The following is a 27,280-nucleotide window of genomic DNA, read 5'->3' as shown; positions in this document are numbered from 1 at the left end:
CTTGAGTTGTGACAGTGTTTGCTGAAGGCAAATTGCAGTGGAGGAATTGTCTTATTTAGCTCTGTCGACTGGGCAGCAGGAGCTTAAGAGTTAGGTGGTTGGATGGCATACACAGAGAAAACAGCTAGCGAGATAAGCTCTGGGATCTGGACTCAGCCGGCATGTGATTCAGGGAAGGGATGGCTTAGCCTGTATGTCAGAACAGCAAGAATTTAAACACATAAGCTGTTGGCGGCACCGAATTGTACTACCTACACTAACCTGGTTTTTTTCTGGAATGGGTTGGGGCTGACTAGCATGTCAGTGATCTTCCGGCATTCATTATGATTAGGGTTACAGGAGCCCCCTTCCCCTTTAGACTTGTCCTCGATAATCCCCCCCATGCATCCTATTCCTTGGCCATACTTAACTGTTAGTATTTTCCAGGCCCTAAATTTAATGTTCCGTCCCAAACCTTCACTGCTCCTTCTGTGGGGAGGGTCTTCCCACCCTCTTTTTCCTCCATCTTCAGGATAGTGTCCACCTTACCTCCTTTGGGAAGGCCCCACTGCCTGGGACCCCACTTGGCTCCTGAGGCCCTTCCCCCATTTGAAAGTGATTAATCTAGAGCCCAAGCTTCTCAGCGTGGTATGTAAATCCCTCATGATTTTTGATTTGACGAATCTGCTTCCCTTTCTAACTTGTATCACCTGCTGTACCCTGCCCCGCTTCTTTTCTCAGAAATGCCTGACAAACATGGTCATTCACTCACCGATGCTGGGGAGATACTGCAGGCTGTGGACTCTGTGATAACCCCACTGATCTGCTACTCTCTCTGCCTGTGTCTGCTGCTTTTTAAAGGAAACTCAGGAAATACCTCCTCTGGGAAGCTCTCCTTGCACTTGGCCCCTATCATCTGGAATGGAGTAAATAAGCCTCAGAGAATAATTTTTGTGAATTTAATAAAGAAGATGCACCTTCCCAGTGACCCAGAAATTCCAGTCTTATTAATCATCCTAGAGAAACTCAGATGAATTTCTGTGCCCTGTGCTTAGTTAGCTCTGGCTTTCCACTTACTGCTTTGTGTTATAATGGCCTGTCTCTGAACGAGGCTCAGACACTCCAGTGCTGCAACTGGGCTCACTCATCCTTATTTTTTTTTTTTTTTTTTTTGAGACGGAGTTTTGCTCTTGTTATCCAGGCTGGAGTGCAATGGCGCGATCTCATCTCACCACAACCTCCGCCTCCTGGGTTCAAGCAATTCTCCTGCCTCAGCCTCCCAAGTAGCTGGGACTACAGGCACGCACCACCATGCCCAGCTAATTTTTGTATTTTTAGTAGAGATGGGGTTTCACCTTGTTGACCAGGATGGTCTCGATCTCTTGACCTCATGATCCACCCGCCTCGGCCTCCTAAAGTGCTGGGATTACAGGCATGAGCCACTGCGCCCGGCGCTCACTCATCCTTGTATCTCAGAGCCCTACACTTAGTAGGTACTCAAAAGATGTTTGCTGAATCAATGAATGAAGCATGCATGATTGAAATATAGGAAAAAGGGAGGGGCCAGCACGATTGCTTAGTAGCTTTGTTAAAGAGCACAGATGCAACTCGCAGGACATGACCCAGGTATATATGGGAAGAATTTGCTTTTTTTTTTTTTGAGTTGAAGTTTCCCTTTTGTTGCCTAGGCTGGAGTGCAGCAGCTCACTGCGACCTCTGACTCCCAGGTTCAAGCAATTCTCCTGCCTCAGCCTCCTGAGTAGCTGGAATTACAGGCATGCACCACCACGCCTGGCTAATTTTGTATTTTTAGTAGAGAAGGGAATTCTCCATGTTGGTCAGGCTGGTCTTGAACTCCTGACCTCAGGTGATCCACCTGCCTCAGCCTCCCAAAGTGCTGGGATAACAGTTATGAGCCACGGCACCTGGTCTTGCTTTTTAATCTTGCAGATCCTCTTTCCTGCATGGAAGTGCTGTTGTCTTTGTGAGAAGATAGTGGGAGCTTTGCTGATGTGGTAGAAGAAGTGGCAGGAGTTGGTTACTGTGATGAGTGGTGAATGCAGGATTAAGCTTTTTTTTTTTTTTTTTTTTTTTTTTTTAAGATGGAGTCTTGTTATGTTGCTTAGGCTGACCTCAAACTCCTGGCCTCAAACAATCCTCCTGCTTCAGCTTCCTAAGTAGCTGAGACTTCAGGTGCATGCCACGATGCCCAGCCAGGATTAACCTTTTGATAGAGAAATCTGCTCTTTAAAATATTTATTATGAAGTGATTTGAACATACAAAAAGTTATAAAGAGAATAATGAACATTTATGTATTATATGTTCATTAGATTTAGAAATAAAACATCACCTAGATTAAGAAATTAAGCACCATTAACCCAGCTGAAACCTTTTAACCATTATCCTGATTTGGTATTTAACATACTCATGTAATCTTTTATACCTTCACATGCTATGTGTGTATATGTATGATATATATACATTTTAATATACTTATGTTTATATTGTTGCAAAGTAATGATTTATATAGTTATTCTTTTGCAACTTGCTTTTTTCAGCATTATAACTATATGGTAGACCGTATAGTTTTATCTATCATAGATTTATCTATATTTATCTACCATATAGATTTGTCTACCATATCCATCTGGATTGATACATGTAGTACTGGTTAATTTTTATTGCTGTATAGTATTCCTGTTAATATATCTTGCTAGTGGTTATTTTCATTGCTTCCAATTTGTTTCTTTTACACAGTGCCACTGTGAATACTTTTGTTATATATCCTTGTGCACTCATCTGAGTTTCTCAAGGATGATTATTAAGAGTGGAATTTCTGGGTCATTAAAATCTTGTTTATTAAATTTTACAAAAATTATACTCTGAGGCTTATTTACTCCATTCTTAACAAAAAGAAGTCTTTATAACTCCTCTTTAGATGTGTCGTTTATTTTGCTTCAAATGTAGTAGATCCAAGATAACAATTCAGTTGAAACTGAAGAGACCCATTTAAGTCTAATCTATGAGTCCAACATATAAAGCTGAGAAGCTGGTTTAAAACAGAGACAGATATATGGAACGTTCCTATTTATATAAACTCCTAAATAAAAGAAATTAGGTCAGATTCAGTAGGTTGTTCAGCACTTCCATTCACATATTTTATTGATTTTTAACCAAAGAGCATTTTAGATTATTTTTAGGCTCTAGATGGCTCACTGTGGAGCTATATGTCGTGTGAATATTTGAGCGAGTGAATAAGTGAACTGAGTTATAGAATAGAACGTAAGAACAATCAAATATCATGGAATACAATTAAAATCAAATTAGGGTCTCTGAGCTGAGGTGTTAAAGGGAAACATCCATGGTCGGGGAAGGGTCCCCACATGGCTTTGCTGACAATCTGGCTGAAGGCTACAATTTATGTGGCACCTCCCTTCTGCCAACATCCCTGTCTGGTGGCAGGATGCTGACAAAATCACTCTTTTATCGATTTCTTTGTTACAGGCTCAGAACCTGGGGAGGCCTAACATGTTTCTCTGGGGTGCAGCCCTGCCACCTCCATTGGCAAACCCTCTGTGGTCTTTGTGGGCAGGACATACTTGAGTTTTCTCCCTGCTCACCGTTGTAAAAAGCTGGCTGCCTTCAGGTGCATCTCTAGCAGGCTGGCGAATACTGCCAGCGTGGGGTGTTGTAGATGGGCTTTATGCAACACTTTGCACTAAAGCCCTGTTGCTGAGGAATTGTGGCTGGTTTCCTGGAGATAACGCCAAATCCTGGCTAGGTGCCTTATGAGGTAGGGTAGGGATTATTGAGTCATTTATTCACAAACCCTGTGAATTCATGAGAGATGTGCAGTTACTGTTGAGTTTCACCTGAAAGAGCCATTCAGAACATTCTTGAAGTAGTGTAGTAGTGAGCTAGGACTGCATAACAAAGTACCACAAAATATGGCTTAGTACAAGCAGCAGAAATGTTTAGTCTCACAGTTCTGGAGGCTAGAAGTCTGAGATCAAGGTGTGGGCAGAGTTGGTTCCTTCTGAGAGCTGGGAAGGGAAGGATGTGTTCCAGGCCTCTCTCCTTGGCTTGTGGCTGGCCATCTTCTCTACGTGTCTCTTCGTATCGTCTTCCTTCTATGTGTGTTGGTTATGCATCCAAATTTCCCCTTTTTTAGGGATACTGGTTATGGTGGATTAAGGTTCACCCTGATGACCTCCCTTTAACTGGATTACCTCTGTGAAGACCCAATTCTAAATGAAGTCACATTCTGAAGTGTCAGGGGGTAGGACTTAAAAAATACAAATTTTGGAGGACATGATTCAACTCATAACAGGTAGTAGCGCAGTGTAGGGTTATGTGGGAATTGTTAAAAAGCTATTTGTAAACATTAGATTTTCAGCTACTGGGAAGATTATCATTCTAGATGTTTTCGCACATTTACAGTCATTCTTACAGATGCAGGAGCATGCATTCACAGTTTGGTACCGTAGACGGGGTCTGGTACAGTCAGCTTATTTACTTGCTAACTTCTGCGAAGGGAGTTTTGGAAACAGTTTAAAAAGAGAAAATTTTGTCTCTAGAATTACATATGAATTGATTTTTTTTCCCTTTAAGAGTTTATTGCCTGAAGGCTTGCCCTGTAGCTATTTTTTTTCACTTGTTTTCAAGTTTATTTTAATAATTCTATAAAAAGAAATACCTGAAAACTATTTCTTTTTGTTCTAGACTTAAAAGAAATTATATTTGTCATCCAGAGTCAAAGTAATTCTTTTCATGCAAAGAGAGCAGAGCAATTAAAAAAAAGCATCTTGAAACAGGCTGCAGATCTCACACAGGTACGTAGAGATGGCTTGGTGTGGGGGGGCGTTTTGCCAGTTATGTATTTCTTGATTACCTTTATGTTTTCCAAAACACTGGATCTGTAGAGAATCAGTTTTTAGTTAGATGAGTATAGCTCTTCTGACTCATTTTGCTTATTTAATATTGAGTATTTGTTGTTGAAAATGTTTTGGTCAGCTGGGCATGGTGGTTCATGCCTGTAAGTCCAACACTGGGAGGCTGACGTGGGTGAATCAGTTGAGGTCAGGCATTCGAGACCAGCCTGGCCAACATGGGAAAACCCCATCTCTACCAAAAATACAAAAATTGCATGCCTGTAATCCCAGCTACTCGGGAGACTGAGACAGGAGAATTGCTTGAACCCAGGACGCAGAGGTTGCAGTGAACCAAGATCACACCACTGCACTCCAGCCTGGGTGGCAGAGAGGGACTCTGTCTCAAAAAAAAAAAAAAGAAAAGAAAAAGAAAATGTTTTGGTTAATTTCTAGTGTGCTAAGTATCATATTCTAAATTTGTGTGTGTGTGTGTGTGTATGTGTGTGTGTATATATATGCATATATATATATACGTATATATATATACACACACACACATATATATGTAAATTTAAGAGAACTGTATAATTGTGTGGGGCAACTGTGGATTTGTCACGAAGTATGATAAAAGGAAGTAGAAGAAATAACTTTGTAAAGGCAAGGCTTAAAATAGAGATAATTAATGTTCAAAATTTTGGTAACAAGTTCTAAGGCAATTTTCATGTTGGAATAACATTTTCATTAATCTTAGTGCAGTGCTTCCTCTATGAGTCTCTTAATCTACTTTTTTAATTGGATGTCATTAATTTAACTTTTGATTTGATTTGTAATGTAATATTCCAGAAGGATTATGTAGAGAAAAATCTATGTATGCAGGTACATCTTAATAACATTTAAAATAGGCGTGAACAAACTCTAAAGCTGCTCTGAATAATGCTGTAGGTTTGGGGTGAGGGAGGATCTACCTTGTGCTGCCCTATAGGTGGTTTCCTCCTTTAGCTAAGTCAGTCCATCAAGACCCCTGTACCATGTCCTGATGGCCTTCAAGACCAAAGTGCTTGCCTGTAGGTAAGTGCCATCCCTTTGTTCCCCCAGGAAAGAACTCTTTGACAAGAAACCTATGTGCATGACAGATCGCTGCTTTCTTTCTCTTCATGCATACTGGAAAATAAAGGGTCAGAAATGTTAGTGGAAACATAAACAGCCTTTACAGTATTCAAGGCAAGGAACTGCTTGGAATAAGGTTTATTGTGTTTAATCTTTAAATGCTTTGTGTATAAACTGTATCAAACAGTCCTGCGTCCCTGCAAGGCCAGGTTCTCTGGGTTGCTGTACTTGAACCATCATACTTTCTCAAGGGAGAGGAAAGAAATACATGCTATAGATAGACTGGCTTTCAGTAGTCAGAGATAGGAGCAGCTTAATAAGTTAAAAATTGTTCTTTTTTCTGGAAACCTAACTTTTGGAGATTTTCTTCTACTAAACCTTCCCGGATTTTATTAGCGAGCCAGACATGCAGCACCTTGGCTGGCTGGCTTCCTCCATCTGCTCTGCTGGAGGTGGTAGTGGGGTGGCCAAGTGCAGGCTGCTGCAGGGAGGAGGAGCAGCCAGGAGCCCAGAAAATCCTTCCCTCAGGTGGGTCCAGGGAAGCTCTAACTGAATTTTGCTTAGTTACACCTTGGCAATTACCCGAAGTTATGTGATCAGTGATGACATCAGAAGCACAGTTAGGCATCATCGCTTACTCATATGAATTAGGAGCATGCTTTTCCCTATGTCACCTGCACGTGCCCCTGTTCCCAGCAGTACCTTCCATCTTGCAGAGACAGGTTTGTGTTTTTTAGACTACGTGTCTTCCCCATTTAATCCATACCAATAGTCCTTGCCATTGATATGGATAGCGACACCCTTTGCCAGGCAAGCCTAATGAATTGAATATGCCTCTGTACTTCCTCTACTGTTCATCTACTCTTATTTTATCTTATTTTTGGCCAATTTTATTTCTGTGTAAATGGATATTCATTGCTGGCTCTCTACCTGCCTTTCCCCTTTTATTCTTCTAGGAAGAGTAGTTTTCAGAGCACCTTCGAGCAGGGCAAGGTTCCTGGGACTTGGTTTACAGTGGGGATAAGGCATGTGGATACCTTTTGGTGGGAAGCAATAGAATTATGAAGTGTTCCTCCTTCTTTCTCTTAGGAAAAAATGAGAGTTGAGAGGGTGCTGCTGGGGGCTGGGTACGCCTGCTTTTTTGAGAGGCGCTGGGGTTTTGCAAAGGATAGAGCCCAGGTGCAAGAGCACTGGACACTTAAAACTGACTCTAGGCTCTGGGGAGGATAGTTAGAGGTTCCCGTGTAAGCTGAACTTGGCAGTGATATTTAGGAATGGAGAATGTGTGTTGTAGCTTCTCTTTGGTGTTTGTCAGGGTTGAGGCAAAGTGGTAGGCAGCTGAGCAGGTGTGGATCTAGCAGAGCAGAAGGAACCCCCATTGCTTGTTCCCTTGTGCCAGGGCGGTTGCACCAGAGCCTAGTAACTGAAGGAGCCTATTAACTGAAGTTCCTGTCTCTGGATCCCAGCTTCATCGTCTGCCGCTCACCCCCTTGTCCTCTATTTGCCAGTAACTTCAAACTTTTTATGGTTCTAGGACCACTTGCCATATTAGTCCAGCTTTGCATTGCTCTAAAGAAACACCGGGGACTGGGTCATTTATAAAGAAAAGAGGTATAATTGGATCATGGTTCCATTGGCTGTACAGGAAGCGTGGCAGCTTCTGGAGAGGCCTCAGAAAACTTTCAATCACGGCAGAAGGTGAACGGGAAGCAGGCACATCTCACGTGGCCGGAGGAGGAGGGAGAGAGAGAGCAGGGAGGTGCTACACACTTAAGCAGCCACATCTTTCGGTAACTCAACTTTCCTCACAGCAACACCAAAGGAGATGATGTGAAACTACGAGAAACTGCCCCCATGATCCAGTCACCTCCCACCGGGCCCCACTTCCAACGTTGGGGATTACAATTCCACATGAGACTTGGGTGGGGACGCAGATTCAGACTATATCCCACGCTCAGTCCCTGTGGCTTTGTGTATTGTAGATCCTGTCTTCTTGTCAAGCTCGTGTATTCCCCACGAAGGTTTTCTGTGCACCATCTTGACCCACAGTGCTAAGCTACTTCCTTTTTTGGTACCACTTCTGTATCTTGTACAAACTTCTATTATATACTTTTCATTGTTTATTATTTACCTGTCTCTTTTACAAATTTTGAGAGCGGAGAATAGACTGTGTCTTATGAGTTTTTAATTCTTCAAAACCAAGCACTGAATCCTTGAAAATCATGATACTTTCTTTCCCAGAGTTACTTTCTTCTCTGTTGTAATAGAAGTTTCCTTGTATTTCTCTTACATACAGTATGGACCTTCGGCTGTACGTACGCATGCATACACACGTTGTATTAAATCACAAGTTCTTTGGAGGCAGACACTTCTTTTGATCCTTCCATAGCACCTTGAACATAGTAGGTATTCAGCATATGGCAATTGAATTGGCTCTAAAAATTTGTCAAATGAAAATGAAAATTTAAGTAAGTTACGTATTTTATTTCTGTTAACTCTTAAATGGATAACGGCCAACCTCCCTCTTAAAAATAAAATAGCTGTTTACTTCTCTTAGTGAAGTCACAGGGTTTAGGACAAAGAGTTAAAAAAAAATTAGGTGTGAGCTGGTGCTAGAAAAATATGATCTCAAGATGAATTAAATCTTTTGGAGATAGTATGAAAAAGAACCAGAAGATTCACTTGACTACTTTAACACAACGTAACAGTGACTTAAAGAAGATGGAAATCTTTCAGTATTGAAACAAAACTTTAAAAAAAAAAAAGGAGATGGAAGATGTGCTTCTCTCCACCCAACAGTCTAGTCAGTAGGGGCCTGGAGAGGAGGCTCTGCTCTGGGTTCCTCTGTCCTTTGACTTATATGAAATGTCTTGCCCTGCCTGGTTGAAGCTGACCTACATTCTGCATTCCAGCGTGTGGAGGCCAAGCTGCTTCCTTTTAAGGATCTTATACCTTGAAATTGTATATGTTGTGTTCCTTTATGTACCTGTGTCTAGGGCATATCATGTGGGTACACCTGGGCTGGGAAGGGTGATGCCTGGTTGGGTGGCCCTGGGTTCAGCCAGAACTCAAGGGGTTCTGATCTTTAGAAGGGAGAAGGGAGCATGGATACTGGGGGACAAATCGATGTCTCTGCCAAAGTCATGATTTTGTTTCTATATCAAGGACTCACCTAGTCTGCAGAATTTATCTATGAACCTCTCATTCATTCTTTTGATATTTGAAGACATACTATGGGCAAAGTACTGGGGATGCAAAGATCAACAAGAGAGTCTTTGTACTTGAAGAATGCACAGTCCCAGAGTGGAGAAAGGCCATCAGCAGGCAGTTTTCAAGCAAGGTGGAAGAGCAGTGATAGAAGGGTGTACTTGGCCCCTACCGTGGTGATGTGGCGTGATGTGGTGCAGGGGAGCTGAGGAGTGGGGGTGTGATATTCAAGGAGGGATTTCTGAAAGAGCTGAGCTTGGAACTGAGCCTACCTATTAGACACTAGCTAGGTTGAGGCTGAGGTGGGAGGAGGAGGGCTTCTTGGGTAAGGAGAATAGTAGGTAAGGTGGTCAGGTGAGAAGTGGAGCACAGATGTGTGGGCATTGATGCTGTCCTGGGCCAGTGGATGGTGAGGGTGGCAGTGTGTGCCACAGGCCTGGGAAGTCAGGAGGGAACATGGTCATGCAGAATTATATGTCCTCTGTGGAGCCAGGCCTTTCCAAGGGCTCTCCTGGCAGTCTGGGATGTATCTTTTTGGTATACAAAGCATTTAGCATTTCTTGCCTCTGGCAATACCTGAAGCAGTGACCCCCGGTCACTATTATAATTAAAAGTTCCTCTTGGTTGAGGATTACTACCAGGGAGTGCTGTTAGGGAGTAGACCCAGTAAAGTTTGTGTTTTAAAACCATCCCAGCCAGACACAGTGGCTCGTGCCTATAATCTCAGCACTTTGGGAGGCCGAGGCAGGTGGATCACCTGAGGTCAGGAGTTCGAGATCAGCCTAACCAAAATGGTGAAACCCTGTCTCTACTTAAAATACAAAAAATTACCCAGGCGTGGTGGTGGGTGCTTGTAATCCCAGCTACTTGGGAGGCTGAGGCAGGAGAATCCCTTGAACCCGGGAGGCGGAAGTCACAGTGAGCTGAGGTCATGCCATTGCACTCCAGCCTGGGCAACAAAAGTGAAACTCAGTCTCAAAAAAAACCACACACACACACACACACACACACACACACACACACACACACAAAACCATCCCCTGGTGGCCATAGGGAGAATGATCAGGATGGGGCAAGGAACCTCATTCTAAAGCTGTGGGACTAGTTTCGGGCCTGGCTGCTCACAGTGGGGCTTGCTGCTCGGGGGGTCACAGACTACTGCATGCCCTTTACCCACAGCAGTTTGAGAAGCCCTAGGCTGGGGACAGGGCCATGGATCTGGCCGGGGGTGGTGTAGGGGGACTGCAGGGCCGGAATGGTGGGAGGTGGACCCAGGCTGGAGAGAGTGGCAGGGATGCTTCCAGCTGGGACTCAGATGAGGTGGGGCTGCTGAGTGAGGCTGAGGACAGGTTCTCAGGTTTAAAGGGTGACATGATTTTGGGTGTCACATTTGAAGTGAGGGTGTGAGCAGCTGGAGGCTGGATATTTGTTTTGTGCTCAGGAGAAAGATTTGGCCAGAAGATGGTGGATTTGAGGGTCAGCAACATACATAGGTAGTGGCTGGAAGCTTGAAGGTGCTGCTTCCAGGGGGAGCCATGTGCCCTGGGGGAAGACCAGTGGCTAGGGGCTGGGCAGAGTCAGAGCAGACTGAAGGGCTGTATGAAGGGATACGGAGAGGAGGGGCGATGTGGGATGCTGGAGACCTGAGGACCTGCCTGTCAAATCGCCATCAGTAATTCGACGTTTCCCGGCGGGGCCTCAGCGGGTCTCTGACTGCCTGACTGATCACAATGGCGGCCTGCGCCCTGCGCCCTGAGCTCGGGATGTGTGCCACTCAGCATGCTTTGTTGTTGCTGAAACCACCACTGTTGTTACTTGTTTTTAATTGTGATAAAAAACACATAAAATTTACATTTTAAGTGTACAACTCAGCAGTATTAAGTGTAATCTTGAAAGTCACTTGAAAGATCTCCAGAACTTACTCATCTTGTCAAACTAAATTTAATCTGTACCCATTGAACAGCTCCCCATTTCTCTCTTCCCCAGCCCTGGCTACCACCATTCTGCTTTCTGTTTTCTGAATAGTGTATTTGTCCCTTTGTGACTGGCTTATATCACTTACCAGTGCCTTCAGGGTTTCTGACAGACTCTGTGTTGTTGCAGGTAACCTCAGTCCACTGTGATGGACATCATCTGTAGACCCGTTTCCTGGGATGCTCATTTGGCAATTCACTTATGCACCCCCAAGGTGTACTTTGTCCTTCAGCGTATCTGTTCTGTCTTCAGACTCTAGAGGGAGGTGGGAACTGTTCCCTACTCTTTGCATCCCTCATAGCACCTAGTGGATTGCCAAACGCACACAGCGTTAGAGACTATATTGCCATTGATTCGTTTTCCTTAGCTTTTGAAGCTTAGGAATAGCTCCATTTCTTTCAAGTATTTGACTCTTTTAGTACTTTCTTCTGTTTATCTATTTAACTTTATTACTCTGATACTTAATTTAATTGTCCTTTATTTGCAATTTGCAGTTTAGATAACCTGTTGAGTAGGGGACTTAGATTGCCACTAGGTGGCAATATTGGTTTTACATTTAAAGGCAAATAATTAACCAATATCGTTAAGCAATGCACCCCCCTCACCCCCAACATTTAATTTCTGTGATAGTAGAGTCTAGACTGAAGCAATAAGGAAGCTTCCCTTTAATTATAAGATAGTCTCTGATTGTTGTGAAATTCTTTCCTCGGATGGAAGCCAGCTAAGAGCACCAAAGTAGTCAATGACAAAACTTTAATTTGCCCACAAAATCCAGAGTGAGCTGTTATGGCTTAGGTAATTTCATTTTTGGATTAATAAGCCTTTTGGAAGTTGAACTGTCCAGAAAGATTTTAGGATTTGCAATTACACTTGATTCTGGATCGTGTTTTCTTTTACAGAGTTTTTATTTTTTTTAAATGCCACATGTATGATTAAGAGTTGACTTTATTCTGTGAATAGCACTTTAGAGATCCATGAATGGGGCCAGGTGTGGTGGTTCATGCCTGCACCTTGGGAGTCCTAGGCTGGCAGATCACATGAGGTGAGGAGTTTGAGACCAGTCTGGCCAACATGGCAAAACTCTGTCTATAAAAAAATAAAAACTTAGGTGGGTGTGGGCAAGCTCCTCTAATCCCAGCCACTTGGGATGCAGAGGCAGGAGAATCGCTTGGACCTGGGAGGCAGAGGAGGTTGTAGTGACCACTGCACTCCAGCCTGGGCAACAGAGCGAGACTCCATCTCAAAAAAAAAAAAAAAAAATCCAGGAATGGCTGACAGCTAACATAGGGTCTGTAGACATACTTGGGGTGTAGTGATGAGATAACTGACCTGTAACTACATGAAAATAGAGAAATACGATCAACTTCTGAGAATTAAATGCTGAAATTCACAAAGCATAGGGAGGCAAAGTCACTTGAAAGAGGGAGGTGGGCTCTTCAGTTAAAACTTAACTGGAGTCTGTTTTTTGTTTTTGTTTTTGTTTTTGTTTTTTGAGATGGAGTTTTTCACTCTTGTTGCCGAGGCTGGAGTGCAATGGTGCGATCTCGGCTCACTGCAACCTCCACCTTCTGGGTTCAAGCGATTCTCCTGCCTTGACCTCCCGAATAGCTGGGATTACAGGCACCCACTACCATGTCCTTCTGATTTTTTGGGTATTTTTAGTAGAGATGGAGTTTCACCATGTTGGCCAGACTGGTCTCAAACTCCTGACCTGAGGTGATCCACCCACCTTGTCATCCCAAAGTGCTGGGATTACAGGTGTGAGCCACCTCGCCCTGGAGGCTGTTTTAGGAAATGGACATGCTCTTAAGAAAGAACTGATGGCTCCCTCAGCCGTGAGAGCTGAGAAAGGGAAAAGCTAAGAGGCCGAAGTCAGGGCGTCCCAGTGCTGTGGTGGGAGCAGGCTGACCCTTCAAGGGGTGTCTCAGCAGCTTGGTGTGGCAGGTATGCACCATGCCTCTAAGGGACAGGATGTCTGGGACCCTCATGTCACTTGGGACCCCAGCTATGAAGGATGCAGGTTGCAATTTTGGTTTCTTCATCGATTTGCCTACCATGAACATTCATAAAAGTTGCTTGGTGAGGGAGAAGTCAGCAGTAAGTTTTATCATTTGAATATTTATCTGATAGCTCAAAATATATATTCCTCCCACAATACCAGATGTCTAGAGCTGCTGTTTAGTCATTACTCTGTCAGGTTGCACTTGACTACAAAGTCTGCCAAGAAATTAAGGTGCAAAAATTCAGTGATTTCTGTGATTCGGCATCTGCTTCCAGCCATTCTCTTTGCTTAGGCAGGTCATTACCTATGCCTGTTTTGCCTCAAGGTGCTAAAATGCAGCCTTATTAAAAACACAAACATTTTTCATCATTAGAGTGTGAATATGAAAACAAGAAAGAACCTAAACTAACTTATCTGCTATTTAATACCATGGCTGGAGTTGTCAGTAGAAGAGTTAAGCTGTTTCCTTGTTTTCTAGAATAAAGGTCATTATAAGTGGTCATTTCCATCTCCAGTTTTGAAGCTTATCATGTAGTTATAATGGCTCTAAAGTTTAAAGTTATATGTTCTTTCCAATCAGTAACTCGGCTGACTTTATCAGATTCTAGTCTATGTGCAGAGTACCATTCTAGGTTGCTCAGGCACAAAGGATTAGAAAGTAATTTCGAAAGTATATTCTTGTTCTTTATAAGGTAGATGGTAACTATTTCATAATATAAATGAGTATATCAGAAAGCAGAAATTACAAGTACCAAATCAGTGTTTTAAAGGAGTTACTCAGTAGGCCAGGAACATCTGTAGTCCTCCTTACTCAGGAGGCTGAGGCGGGAGGATTGTTTTAACCTAAGAGTTTAAGACCACCTTGGGCAACATAGCAATACCCCATCTCAAAAGAAAAAAATGTCTACTTAAATATTAATTGGGCATCTATGGTTATATTAGGCACTTTTGAATGTAAAAAGACATCTGTAGACAACACATGGGGGCCTTGAGAATGACGATACATGTTTGAAGCTGTATAGTAATATGTAAAAACTATGAGCTGACACTGTGCTAATTGTGCGTGTGAAGCCTGAATGAAGGAAGACTTCTGTGAAAGCAGGTAGGAAAGACAGGGAAAATTAGCTGGAGGACATGTTTAGAACATAGTTCTGGAAGATAAAGGCATGAATTGCCAGGAAGGTCTACTTTTGGGATGCCAAGTAGGAACTGGAATTTGTAAGGGAACAGTTTGTGGGATGAGTAGAGTGTGTGTCGGGAGTAGAATGTGATCTTTTTACATTGCAGGGAATGGAAAGGAGGGTTGGTGAGAGTGGGGATGGGGCTGATGACTGTGGCTTCCGAAATGCAGACCTGCACCTAGAAGAATACAGAGTTTGAAGAAGAGCTATTTTTCCCCCTGGATTTTTTTTCTCCCTGTGTCACAGATGGAAGGGTAATGTGAAGTGATGAAGACTGACTATTTAAAGGGGTATGCAAACAAAAAGCAAAGTGGGGATGAGATGAGCAGAAACCTGTAAGGAGAGTTAGTGTGATGATCTAATAAATCAGCTGCTTGAGTTTATTTTGTTCAAATGCCTTTTATGTGCACAGCATCTGTGCCAAGTATGATTTGACTTCTGTTTTTTTAACTTAAAATTCCATCTTGGGTGGATATTTGTGTAAACATTCTTATATTAAATATTTTGTTCATTACATGAAACAGGAGACCAAACAGCTCAGCCTCTAGAGATGATACTATTAAGTATCTTGAATTTATGCTGTGATGGAAAAGCTGTCACTGAGAGTCTTTTTGTTTTTTCCCTTCTAGAACCTGGGGTCTAGCCACCAAGGGGATCCGATGCTGAGATAATCTTTCCTATAGCTTCAAAAGCATAGTAACACTTGTATAACACCATTATTGTTCTCCAAAGGAACTTTACATAAGATTATATTAGAAGCAGTAAAGGAGAGAAGATAAAGCATAATTGCATTGCTTTTAGTAGGTTCTAGTAAAGCAAGGATCCAGGCATCATTTGAAGACACTGAAGTAGGAACTTTAACCTCACTGCACAAGGCCAGGGTCATGCTTGGCCGGGGAATCACTTTGGATGGGGACCAGGGAAGTAAGCCACTGTAGAAGGAATATTTGGGGAGAGGGGTAGGTTTCATATTAGGGGCAGAGGTTGGGACGTCAGAGGTTGGGTTACATTTTCCGCGTTAGACCAAATGGAGCTAACTTAGCTGCTTAGAGACCTCTATACTCTCTCCACCCTGAACTATATAGCTATTGAAGAGAACAGACACTTCTAATTTTGTAGCCTTTTTTGGTGAAATTATAAACCCTTTATTTAAAACCTGGCATAATTTCAACCTTACAAATTATTTTTTTTCCTGCTGTTTGCAGAAAGTTTTGGAAATCATTATTTTCTTGAGAAGAGTTAGGCCCTTCGCTCATTAGTTAAAAAACAAACAAACAAACAAACAAAAAAACAACCTGATTTTCATTTGTTAAGCCAGGAGAGCTAGCAGAACCTTTCATAGATTGTTGCAAAGAAGCTTGAGAAAGATGGCCTGGCGTTTTCTAATTTTAGATTTTTTTTTCTATTGACAGGGAGATTGTGTTAATTACTTCATTAAAAGGTTAACTTTGAGAGTCATGAGTGTGATTTATTGCCTCAGCTTTTTGATGCTGTATATCATTAAACTTTTGAGGTGAAAGTAGTTAGATGCTTAATGGCTTACTAAAAGTTAATTTTATTTTTAGAAATTGATAGGCATTAATTGTATTTTTATTTATTAAATTGGAGACTTCATTACATTGCTGTTGGATGCAAGTTTATCAATCCATTCATTGATTGAATACTTACTTTGGGCAAGGGCCTGGGCAGGATGCCCCAGGAGAAAATAGAATTTTTTTTTATATACACATTTTCTCACTGAAATAACGCTGTCCTTTTTCACATATACAACTAGCATTCTTAGAAACATCTTTTATACATGTGTCTTTATATAGAACTTCATGCATCACAGGAAATAGAACATTGAGACCCAAGGCCAAGTTGCTCAACAGTAATGAAATCTTCACACTATTTGGAAGGCTGTGTTGTGACCATTTGTCTCTCTTTGGCTGCCCACCATTTGAACCCCTTTGCTTCCTGGAGAAGTCTACACTCTGTGTCTGGGGGGAGCTGGGGCGTGTCCTATTAAGGGAGGCAGAGGCCAGGTGCTCAGGATTCCCGAGCTGAGGGGAAGGAGGGCCTCCCTTCCAGCATGGCATGTTGGATGAGTGTGGACCTGGGGACCTCAAGACGCAGTTAGCTTTACGGCTTCCTCCTCTGAGGTGGCAGTAGTGTCTAGTGGTGACAGTGGAGGCCAATTCCAAAGCCAGCACATGCAAGTGTGCAGAGGAGGTGGGAGCTCCATGAGCATGGTGCCAGTGGTGTGCAATACCCAGCAAGGATGGCCTCTCTAGGGTGTAGGTCACTGTAGACTGTGCCATGCCCAGTGCCCATTGCTGGAAATGGTGCCTGCCCTCCAGGAGGCTTATTCTAGAGTGGGGAGCTGGTCATTCCACTGGTTGAATTACTGTATGGTTCAGCACAAACGTGACCCTCTGAGAACATAGGCAAGGAAAGCTGTGACCCCACATGGAAATACCAGTAAAGGCTTTGTTATAGCATTTGAACTAAGCCTTAAAGAAATGTAGTATGAGTTTGGTAGACTCCTGTCTTGGGCAGCTTGAGGACTGTCACTGAAGGAGGCAGTGCATCGTGGGTGTCACTGGATATTCGGGAATGGATGAAGAAAAGAGGATGAGCTACTCTCAGCTAAGATGATGAGTTCATTTTTGGAAAGGTGGAGTGTGAGGGATTAGTGAGACATCTAGTTTATAGGCCCAGGGTTTGGAGTAGAGAGAGTTGGAAACTATAGTAGTTACTGTAGCTTTTATCGAGTGCTCATATTGATACACTATGCTATGCTGTTTTGAAGCATCAGCTCATTTAACTCTATGAATTCGTTGCTGTTACTTTCTTTTTGCAGAGAGGAAACTGAGGCTTAGCGAGATTAATCAAATAGTGGAGCTAGTCCTGTACCTCAGTTCTGAGGGACTCCAAAGCCTATTCTCTCTGCCTTGCTGCCTCCTGACGTACAGGTGGGGCCATGATACCTTGTGTAGCAGACCAGTGTTGGTTGGTAAACAGTGTCCTGTTCAGTCTATTCCTTTACGTGGCTCTGTCCTTATGGCCTCTATCCCTGACATTATATTGTAGATTTACTTGCTTATTGCCTGTCTCCCTAATGAGAACATAAGATCTGAGAGGGTAGGGACTCTGCTTGTCTTATCACAGCTTGTTTATTGTGTTCCTAGAACAGTATCTGGTGCATAGTAGTTGCTCAAAAAAATATTGCAAAATTGATGATAATGTTAATAGTTGTCACATGCTTACCACATGCCAAGTGCCTGGCATGTGTTAACTCACTTCCTCCCCATTGCTATTGTCATCTCACATGAGAGAACAAGGTGACAGAGCCACAACTAGGAAAAGAAACTTGCTCAGGTTGCATGGCTCAGAAGAAATAGAGCCAGGATTCAGAGGCAAGTACTTTGGCTCCAAAACTCAGGTCCTTAAATACTGAGCCTTACAGCCTTTTGTGCGTGATCAAGTTATTAGTTAAAATAGATTTATATGAGCTATAAAAATTGACTTAGTGATGCATTTCAAAGTAAATTGTTCATAAAAATAAAAATTTCTAAATAATTAGGTAATATTTTATCTTCTTAGGAAAGGCTGTTTAATGATTAAGACAGGTATCCAAAGGAATCTTCTCTTTTTTTGTAGTATAGCCTCAGATTCCTGGAAGGTATGTTGTTATAACATCACATATAATCTGCTGGGGTCCATAAATGACTACTGGATTTCTAAAGGCTAATAAATCTGTCTGATATATGTTGCAAATGGCATATTACACATCTCTGTTATCCTCATAAGACCTGCCTACCTCTTACAGAAGAAATTGTAACAATAAACAGATGTTAATTTTCACCATAATTTATGTGTTGTTCTAAAAGCTCAGTTCAGTGCCTCAGAATGATATAGTAGTTGGAATTTAGACATACAGTTGAAATGGAAACAGTCTTAAAGTTTCAGTTTTTTTAGAACCTTTTCCTAATACGGAACCAGTGTGCTGGCTCTTACTTTCTAATTTAGCATGTGGTCTGAATAATGAGACTGAATGAGATCATAAACTCACGTACTTCTAGTTTTAGAAGATAAGGACAAATGACAAATACTGGCAAATAGTCTGTTGACAAGGGAAAGACCAGCAGCATGTAGTTTAATTGTTGAATTATTTCCTCTCAGGCAGAAAAACTAAAATGGTTCAAAACCAAATCTGCTGAATAATTAAGGTTATTTGTGATATTTTAAATATTCATCTATTTTAATCCACATTCAAAGATTAGCTTTTTCATTCATACTATTAATATTTCTATATATAAGTTTTTAATGATTTCCCCTCCATGTTAAGAATAATGGCCCTTCTCCATTCTCAAACTACTGTGAGAATACTCAGCTGTGATACTGGAATCAAATCCCTTTCCCAAATGAGGAAGATGAATATGTATAAGAACCAACTAATGAATTAGAATGTTGGTTTTAAATTTGTTTGCTCTCAAAAATTATTAACTGCTTTAAATATGAATTCATGCCTTGATAACAAATATGTTCCAAGGAAGTACCAACTGAAAGTTCAGTAGGCTTTCTGTCTTCAAAGTGATTGCGATACCAGTGGATGCTGATAAAGTCAGGCTTTGATTCAAAGAGATGACTAGAATTGACACAAAAGTTTAAATTACTGCAGTCAACCTTTTTGTTTTCTTGCCCTTTTCTGTCATTTATCCATATTTGATCATTTGTATATTTAGCTCCTTTATGCTTGCCCCTGATGCGGCATTATCTCATTATCAAGAGAATTTTGAATTACCTTTTAGGTTTGAAATAGTAGCATGATTAGGCATCATTTAGATTGACGACAGTTGCTGCATGCATGAATGCCTTTACTATGTCTTTATTCCAGACAGCTCTTGGTAATCTTGATATAATATTTTCTTATTTTCCCCTTGAATTTTAATTTGAAAACTATTTTTTAGTTATTCATCCAGTTACTTATTTAAAAACTTGCTTTGAGTCTGGGCATGGTGTAATCCATAATTACAGGCTCATGCCTGTAATCCCAGTACTTTGGGAGCTGAGGCAGGTGGATCACCTGAGGTCAGATGTTTGAGACCAGCCTGGCCAACATGGTGAAACCCCATCTGTACTAATAATACAAAAATTAGCCAGGTGTGGTGGTGCATGCTTGTAATCCCAGCTACTCAGGAAGCTGAGGCAGGAGAATCGTTTGAACCCAGAAGGTGGAGGTTGCAGCGCCATTGCACTCCAGCCTGGGTGACAAGAACAAAACTCTGTCTCCAAAAATAAAAATAAAAACTTGCTTTGAATCTGAAATGGTAGCATTTAGTGACACTACCTTTAAGGAGGTCTAAATCTTGTGACAGATGGGACATAAATTATTATAATCCTAAGTGGTAGGAACTGAGATAAGATCATTTGATAAAAAATTTTATTGCAATCTTTTGAAAATTACCTTTAAGGTGCTACTATATCTAAGTGTATTATTATGTCTGTTTGGGTCTCTGTGTGCATTCGTGCATATATATATATATGTGTGTGTGTGTGTGTGTATGTATGTATATGACAAGAATAAAATCTCTCGGGCATTTTTGGGGATTAGTAGATTAAAATTTATTTATAATTAAGATGACCTTGGCTTACTCAAGAGTTAATCAAGAGCAGGTTTCTGAGTGCCAAGGTAGCACCCACTTTGTATTTTTGAGTACTCACCTTTGGAGAGTGTTATTAACAAGGCATGCTAGCTGTTGAAATGTTGTTATTTGGAGATATAGAGGGACAGGAAATTTGTTTGATCTTGGGTTCACAAACTGAAGCAAATATGAAATCTAGTATATGATTTAGTAAGCAAATGTAATGGAGCTATGAATGACTTTAATCTACTGATAATCCATAAAGTTTATTTCAGTCTAGGATGTGATTCCTTGTTTGCATTACCTACACCTTTGCCTGCCACATTTTTATTGTTGTGGCAGAGTTATTCATAAGCTTTGTCTTCTAATCTCTGCCAGGAAAGTGCCCTTGTAGCCTTTCTGCTGAGGTTACTGTTTAGGCATCAAAGGAAACCTTTTCTCAGTTAATAGCTGTTGATATTACTTTATATATATATATATATATATATATATATATATATATATATATATATCCTATAATTAGGAAGTATAATACTTGTTTGGAAGTAAATTTTTGAGGTACATTCATTTTCCTTCAATTTTTAAAAAACTTAGCTATGTTTTATTTACATTGAAGGATTTTTAAAGCATATATCTCATTATTCTATCATCTTGACACAAATATTTTCACTTTCTGGTTCCTCTAGTCTGTTCATCTAGGATTTTGTTTTATTCTTAGAATCATGTCTGTTTTTTTCTATTAAACATAAAGACATTTCCATTGTTATAAAAGCTTTCATCGTAATTTCAGTTGATGCATAATAACTGATTACTGCTTTCTTTTATGTAAAACTTTTAAAAGTATTTGATATATTTCTTTTCTTGTCTAGGTCGCATTTGCATTTACCCATAAGTCTAAAGTTTTATGCAAATAGTAACATTATTAGTTTCTTTACACATGATTTTTTGCTCTTATGTAATCCTTCGTGAATATATATATTTGCTGGAATTTTAAAAAGACAATGAAAATTACTGCATAATTCAGAAGCAATGGTAGGAAGGCCCTGAATTATTTATATTGCGTAACTGCTAATTCCATCTTAAGGTGTAGTCTGTCTTTCTAACATACCACATTGTTTGTCTGATTTAACCTTTGATTACTGTTTTTTGCATTTTATATTTGTACATGGAAGTTGAATACTATATAAAATAAATAAATGAGGTTTACTTGAAATTTAATTCCAAAGATTTATATTAAAGACTGTTGTGTTCTTCATAATAAATGTCTATGAATTTTAAGACTGCTGTGGAACACACATCAGTCCAGTAATATTTCAGATATTTAGGCACTTATTCTTAAATTTTTTGTCTGTAATGGCTACTAGGAATATAGTTTTATAGCTAGTATAAAACACAGGATATAATAAAGTTTGTTGGGGGAGGAGGTTTAAGCATATCAGATATGAAATTTTTGACTTTTGGCTTTTGTAACAACTTGAAATATAGCAAATAGTGTTTTGTTTCAAAGCTAACACTCGTAGCCTTAAAAATCTCTCTTTATATATGTGTATATAATTTATGTAAGCACAGTTGTGCCTTATTTCTGAGTTTTAGTGCCTCCTATGCTTATAAATTTATCAATTCCATTATTATGCTATTCTATTATGGCCTGAGTAATTTAAGGATTATATTTCTAGACCAAAACTTTTTGTTATCAGAGTGTTTCAATGTGTTTAGAGAACTTTAAAAAGTAATTTTTGCACATGAGGTAGATCAGATATTGTATCCTGTAGTTTAGCCAAAAGGTTTTCCTTTTAACATGTTCCGTATGTTGTATATAAAATAAAAAACTGCTTCTGTGCCTCTGAGTTATCCCTCACTGCTTCCCCTGGGCTCTTCCCTTCAAGTCACCTTTACAGATTTCAGGTTGGCTCTGAGTCAGGAAAAACCCTCCTTGTAGGTCTTGAGCCCTATTTGAGTGCGTGGGTGGTGCAGAGGTTGCATGGATTCAGCCAAAATACTTCATTTCCAGTAGCTCCTGGAGAAAATGAGGAAAAAGAAGTGGTGTGAAGAGTACCATGTCAGGGCTCTAGAAACAGCTGCATTTTAAGCCAAACCTTTTCTTCTCTTTTTAAACTTTTTTTGGAGTAGTCAATTCATATTTATCTTCTTTGATCCTTGTTTTTTCAGGAGCTCCCCAGTGTCCTCCTCCTTCATCAGCTAGCTAAGCAAGAAGGTGCATGGACCATACTTCCATTATTACCGCAGTACGTTTAACTCACAATGTGTGAATGACTGACATTCCCACCTGAACACTTTTATGCCCGTAGTCTTTTTGTTAAGAGAGTATGGTTTTCCTCAGTCAGTAAGTGAAGTAAATTTGAGTTTTACTTTTTATGATTACTACCTTAATCAAACTTATTGATAATTGGTTCTTAATCATGAATAGATTTTGTTTTTATATATGCTTTTTCTTAGAAGAGAAAATGCTTCAAGTTGATATTTGAAAATTATTTATCCCCTGAACTAATGTTGTTATGGAGATAATTAACTTTAAGAACTCTGGCTGTTTTATAAACCATTAGCATCTGGCTTTTCTATAAACTGAAGAAAAATATAGAGGAAAGAAACTAGATATGCCATTGTGTGTACCCTGCATTCATTTCCTACTGATCAGTTTTAAACCTTATTATTAACTCATTTTACGGAAGTGATTACTGAAACTTGTTTCTTTTTGTCAGCTTTTCGGTAACATATAGCAGAAATGCATCATGGATTTTCTTCTTTGAAGAAGAGACAAGAATACGGGTTCCAAAACTCTTGGAAACTCTCAGAAGATACGACTCCTCTAAGGTGAATATAATTTCAATACCAGTTCTTATTTTTGGGGGACAGTGTTTCAAAGGAGATTTAATTTTGATTAAGAGGTTTTTGAATCTAATAAAAAACCACTGAGTTTAAAATGAAAAAGAATGAAACATTGTTGAATGTCTGGAAGGTACGTTAAATAATTTTCTTTGAAGTTTGTAACTTTTAGAGGGACATAGCTTATAACGAGCCATTTTAAATGAAAAAAAAATCTGTTAATATATGTGTTGGCAATTTCAGAGTTGAAAATTATGACTTGAAGTTCAAAAACTGATTATCATAGCAGTAAACTTAAGTTGGCTATTTCTTCTTATCAGATATGACCATATTTTAGATAGAAAAATTATTTTGAGTGCCAGCTGTATACTGAGCACTGTGGATGGCAGAGGCTAGAACAAAACAGATGACAATTCTGACCACGTGGGTGGCACAAAATAGCAGGGTTCTAGAACAGACCCTTAGAGAAGCAGTTATGGTTAGAAGCAAAACATCTCTAATAAAGACGACGAGGGTGCTGTTAGAGACATGTAACAGGGGCATTGAATCTAACCTAGGAGGGTAAGGACAGGAAGTGACATTTAATCCGAGTTCTGTAGGATGAGTAGGAGTTAGCAAGAGAGAAAACAGGTCTGCAGGCAGAAGGAACACTATTTGAGAAAGAATAGGGGTAAGAAGGGATGTATCTTAAACCAGAGGAACTCAGTGAAGTCCACCACTGCTTTTACATTTTCAAATCTTATTTTTATTTTGCGCAGATTAGCAACTGGATCTTGTTTGCCTTGAAATCCCTAGCCCTGAGCAGAGTGTTTAACACTTAGTAGGTGTTCAGTGAATGTTTGTCAATGACTTTATAACACTGTAATAATCAGTTTTGCTGCTGGGCTGTGTTCAAAGGCTCTTTAGGTTTAGAGAGCTGCCTTGGAAAAGCGTCAAGAGTAAATGGAGCTCATTCAGATCTCTTTCAGAGGAAAGAAGCCCAGGTTACAACCTGATCACTTTTTGGAATTCTTTAAACTTGAGATAAGCAGAGTTGGACCCTTTCGGGTCCCAGTGGAAACCTGTCCCACCTACCTTCAGATGCTCACTCCTGAGATGAATCAGATGTAATGAGCTCATGGGGAATAAAAGGCAAGCTTCTGGGTGCTGCTTGGTTTGTTGATGTAGATGTCAAACACTGGGCAACAGTGATCATTAGATTATTTTCTCCAAACACTGGAAAGTCTGTTACTGATAGAAACCACTGCCTTTGATAATCTTTAAATACTGGAAAGATTCATTATGGTTTTTCTTCATGCTTTTTGATTTCTGGGAAGCTTTAGATATAATTGGATGAGAAGGTCATTGGGTTAAAAAAATAATTCCTTCAAAGAAAAGAATTACGAACCTGTCTCATCCAGTCTTTTCAGATGATACTAACCAGCATCTGTGTACTTTTTGCCATGTTTTATGTAAACCATTTGTTAGGCTTTTATGTTTCCTTTTGGCTTGAGAAAAACTCCCAAGTCTTTCTTAGAATGTAGGAGTTTTAACCTCCTCCTAGTGTTCATTTCACCTGGAGATTATTTTTCCATTATCCATAGCTCTAATTCTGTACGGGAGATGGTGACTCACTTTGCTTTTTAATGAAAATTGGGATGACAAATTGAAAAGTTCAAAGCAAGTTCATGAAAAGCAAGTACAGAACAGAGGCAAAAGGAGACGTTTTCTCCCTCTTTTCTGAACTCTGCCATATGAAAAAAAAAATCTATGCTTTATTTCTTTTGAAACTAGCAGTAAGAAATGATAAAGATTATATAATGTTGAAGTTGGCTGAAACCACTGTGATGTTTTTTTCCTCCCCACCATTTGAAACTTAGGAAAAAAGTATAAAGCAAACCTGGCTTTGATATTTATACAAATAAGCTTTGTGTACCTTAAAATAATTATGTAATGTATTAGGGTATAAGGCATTTTGTTTGATTCTGATTTTTTTCCTTCATCTTTCAGTCATTCTTACTAATACAAAAAGGTATACTGTCATAAAATATTTTAAATGTAAAACTTTAACTTGTATTAATCTTTGTTAAATTATCTTCCTCAGTGATTTATATAAATTTTTTTATGTTGTTTGAAGTCATTGCTTTGTAACCACAGTATGCTTTTAATATATGTGTATTTGATGAAGAATGTTGACTTTAAATTTATTTTATTTTTTGAGACAGAGTCTCACTCTGTCACCCAGGCTAGAGTGCAATGGTGCAATCTTGGCTCACTGCAACTTCTGCCTCCTGGGTTCAAGTGATTCTCATGCCTCAGCCTCCCAAGTAGCTGGGACTACAGTCATGCACTACCACACCTGACTAATTTTTGTATTTTTAATAGAGATGGGGTTTTGTCATGTTGGCCAGTCTGGTATTGAACTCCTGGCCTCAAGTGATCCACCTGCCTTGGCCTCCCAAAGTGCTGGGATTGATTACAGGTGGGAGCCACCACACCTGGCCTAAATGTATTTTTAATAGAGATAAAACATAGGTGCTTGTAAAAAGTAATTCTAAGATACTAGTGGAACACTGAGTTATTATTTTAAGGTTCTTTTTGATTATAATTGTTCTTTTAATGAAATCATTAAGAAAGTCATTAAGAAAGATTAGGGGAGTGGCTCTTTCTGTGGATTCTATAGTAATTTTTTAAAGTAGTTTATAACCCACACAAAAATGTTGAAAAACAATCATATACTCTACAGTTGAACACTGCAATTAGGAGATAAACCATAACGTGTTTTGCATAAAACTATTTGGAACCAGAGGTTTTAATAGGGAAAGGTTTTAATAGTGAAAGATTTGTAAGAAAGTTTCCAAAATGTACTGGATGTTTATTTTCTTTATACAAGCTATATTGGCATGGTATGTAAAATATGGTGATTTTCCTGTGGGTTAAGGTTTAGTTGCTTGATAAACCACTTGATAAAGAGCTTTATTATTGATTTTTAAAAAAAGGTTGAATTTTCATCTCAAGCTGAGGTCATTCGTCTTGGCCATTACAGGGTATTACTCTTACCCAGTAGTGACTTCATATATCCATAGGCAAAGTATCAAGAAGAAAGTCATATGGATCTGTGACTCTATATAGTTTTAGTGTTAGATTTAAAAATTAATAGCTGTCACGTATGTTCAGTTATGACCTTTGGTGAATTGAGGAAAACTAGAACTCTGGGAGGCATTTGCAATGCAACCATAAGCAGAATAAGGCTCTTAAGAAATACCTGAGAGTGCTCATGTACGGTATCTTCTTGATTTTATATTCTGTTAAACAGAGAGTAAGGTGGTCTTGGTTGGATTAGAGAGAAAAATATGTAAATCTTTTAGAACGCAGGGTACTTGATTCATATTGTATGCTCTAGTTTCTTCAGTAGAGGAGAGTTGCTTTTTAAATCTCTCCTGGACTTGCTATATTCATTTGACAAGAAGTTATTGAGCATCTATTACATGTTAGGTGTATTGAAGATACAGCAGTGAACAAACTGGACAACATCCCTGCCTATAAGGAGGTGGTGTTCTTGTTTCAGGGGAAAAATAGCAATAAAGAAAAATGCAAATAAATGTATAAACAAGTGCCATGGAGAAGAATAAAGCAGAATAAGGGAGTAAGGGATGTATTGGGAATGGGCTTACCTGTCTATAATAGGGTATTCAATGAATACCTCACTTACCAGGTCACGTGTGAACAGAGCAGAGGAACTGAGGGAGTCAGCCATGTGCTTTCTACTCTTATGTCAAGCTGCCTGCTTCATACCTTTGCTTATCTAATAGGAACCTAAAACTCAAAATGTTCAAAACTGAACTCTCAATGCCTTTCTAAACCTCTTCCATCTTCAGACTTCCTCATCCAGAAATGGCATTACTGTGTATCCACTTGCTCATATTAAAAACCTAAGACTTAAGATGGGTTCATTTTTTTCTTCAAACAGTGTTACCATTATGTGCCTGTGTGTGATTTTCTTTGTATTTGCCCTCACTGGAGTGTATAGAGCTTCCTGAGTCTAGAACTTGATGACTTTTGTTGGTTTTGGAAAATTCTAAGCCTGTATTCTTCAAATATTGCTTCAGTTCCATTCTGTCTATCCTTGGTTTCCAGTGTTGTACATTTCATCCCTTTCCCTGTGTCTCATATTGCCATAAGCTCTTTTCTCTATTGTCCTCCCTTTTTTTTTCTTGTAACAGTCTGGTTATTTTTTACCAACTTGCTTTCCAGACTTCAATCTGGAAAGATTTAACTTACCAGTTAAATCTTCTCTGCTATTGTGCTTAATATCCTTTTGAATTACTAACTTTAGTTCTTGCATTATTAAGTTTTAGATTTTTCATTTGGCTCTTGTTTATAAATTCTAGTTCTTTTGTGCAATTTAAAAGAAAAAATTTTATGCTTAAAAAACATGTTAACCATAGCTATTTAAAAGTCTTATTTGATAACTGCGAAATCTGTCTCATCTGTGCATCTCTTTCTGT

General features: G+C 39.7%; 1 protein-coding gene across 6 annotated transcripts in view; it reads left to right on the top strand.

The window, feature by feature from the left end:
• B3GLCT (beta 3-glucosyltransferase) overlaps positions 1-27,280 on the top strand; it is a 123,230-nt gene that overhangs the window by 9,806 nt on the left and 86,144 nt on the right. For all 6 annotated transcript variants that reach the window (XR_012514448.1, XR_012514449.1, XM_074387886.1 and 3 more), the window contains exons 5-7: positions 4,703-4,812; positions 22,119-22,195; positions 22,670-22,781. Coding sequence is in view for 4 of the 6 variants with exons in the window: in XM_074387886.1 (XP_074243987.1) it covers positions 4,703-4,812; positions 22,119-22,195; positions 22,670-22,781 (299 nt within the window). In the remaining 2 variants the exon portion in view is untranslated. The remainder of the gene's footprint in view (positions 1-4,702; positions 4,813-22,118; positions 22,196-22,669; positions 22,782-27,280) is intronic.

Source organism: Saimiri boliviensis, chromosome 16 (assembly GCF_048565385.1).
Source record: "Saimiri boliviensis isolate mSaiBol1 chromosome 16, mSaiBol1.pri, whole genome shotgun sequence".
Classification (NCBI taxonomy): Eukaryota; Metazoa; Chordata; class Mammalia; order Primates; family Cebidae; genus Saimiri; species Saimiri boliviensis.
Note: the sequence above shows the minus strand (reverse complement) of the source record. Positions and strands in the feature narration are given on the sequence as shown.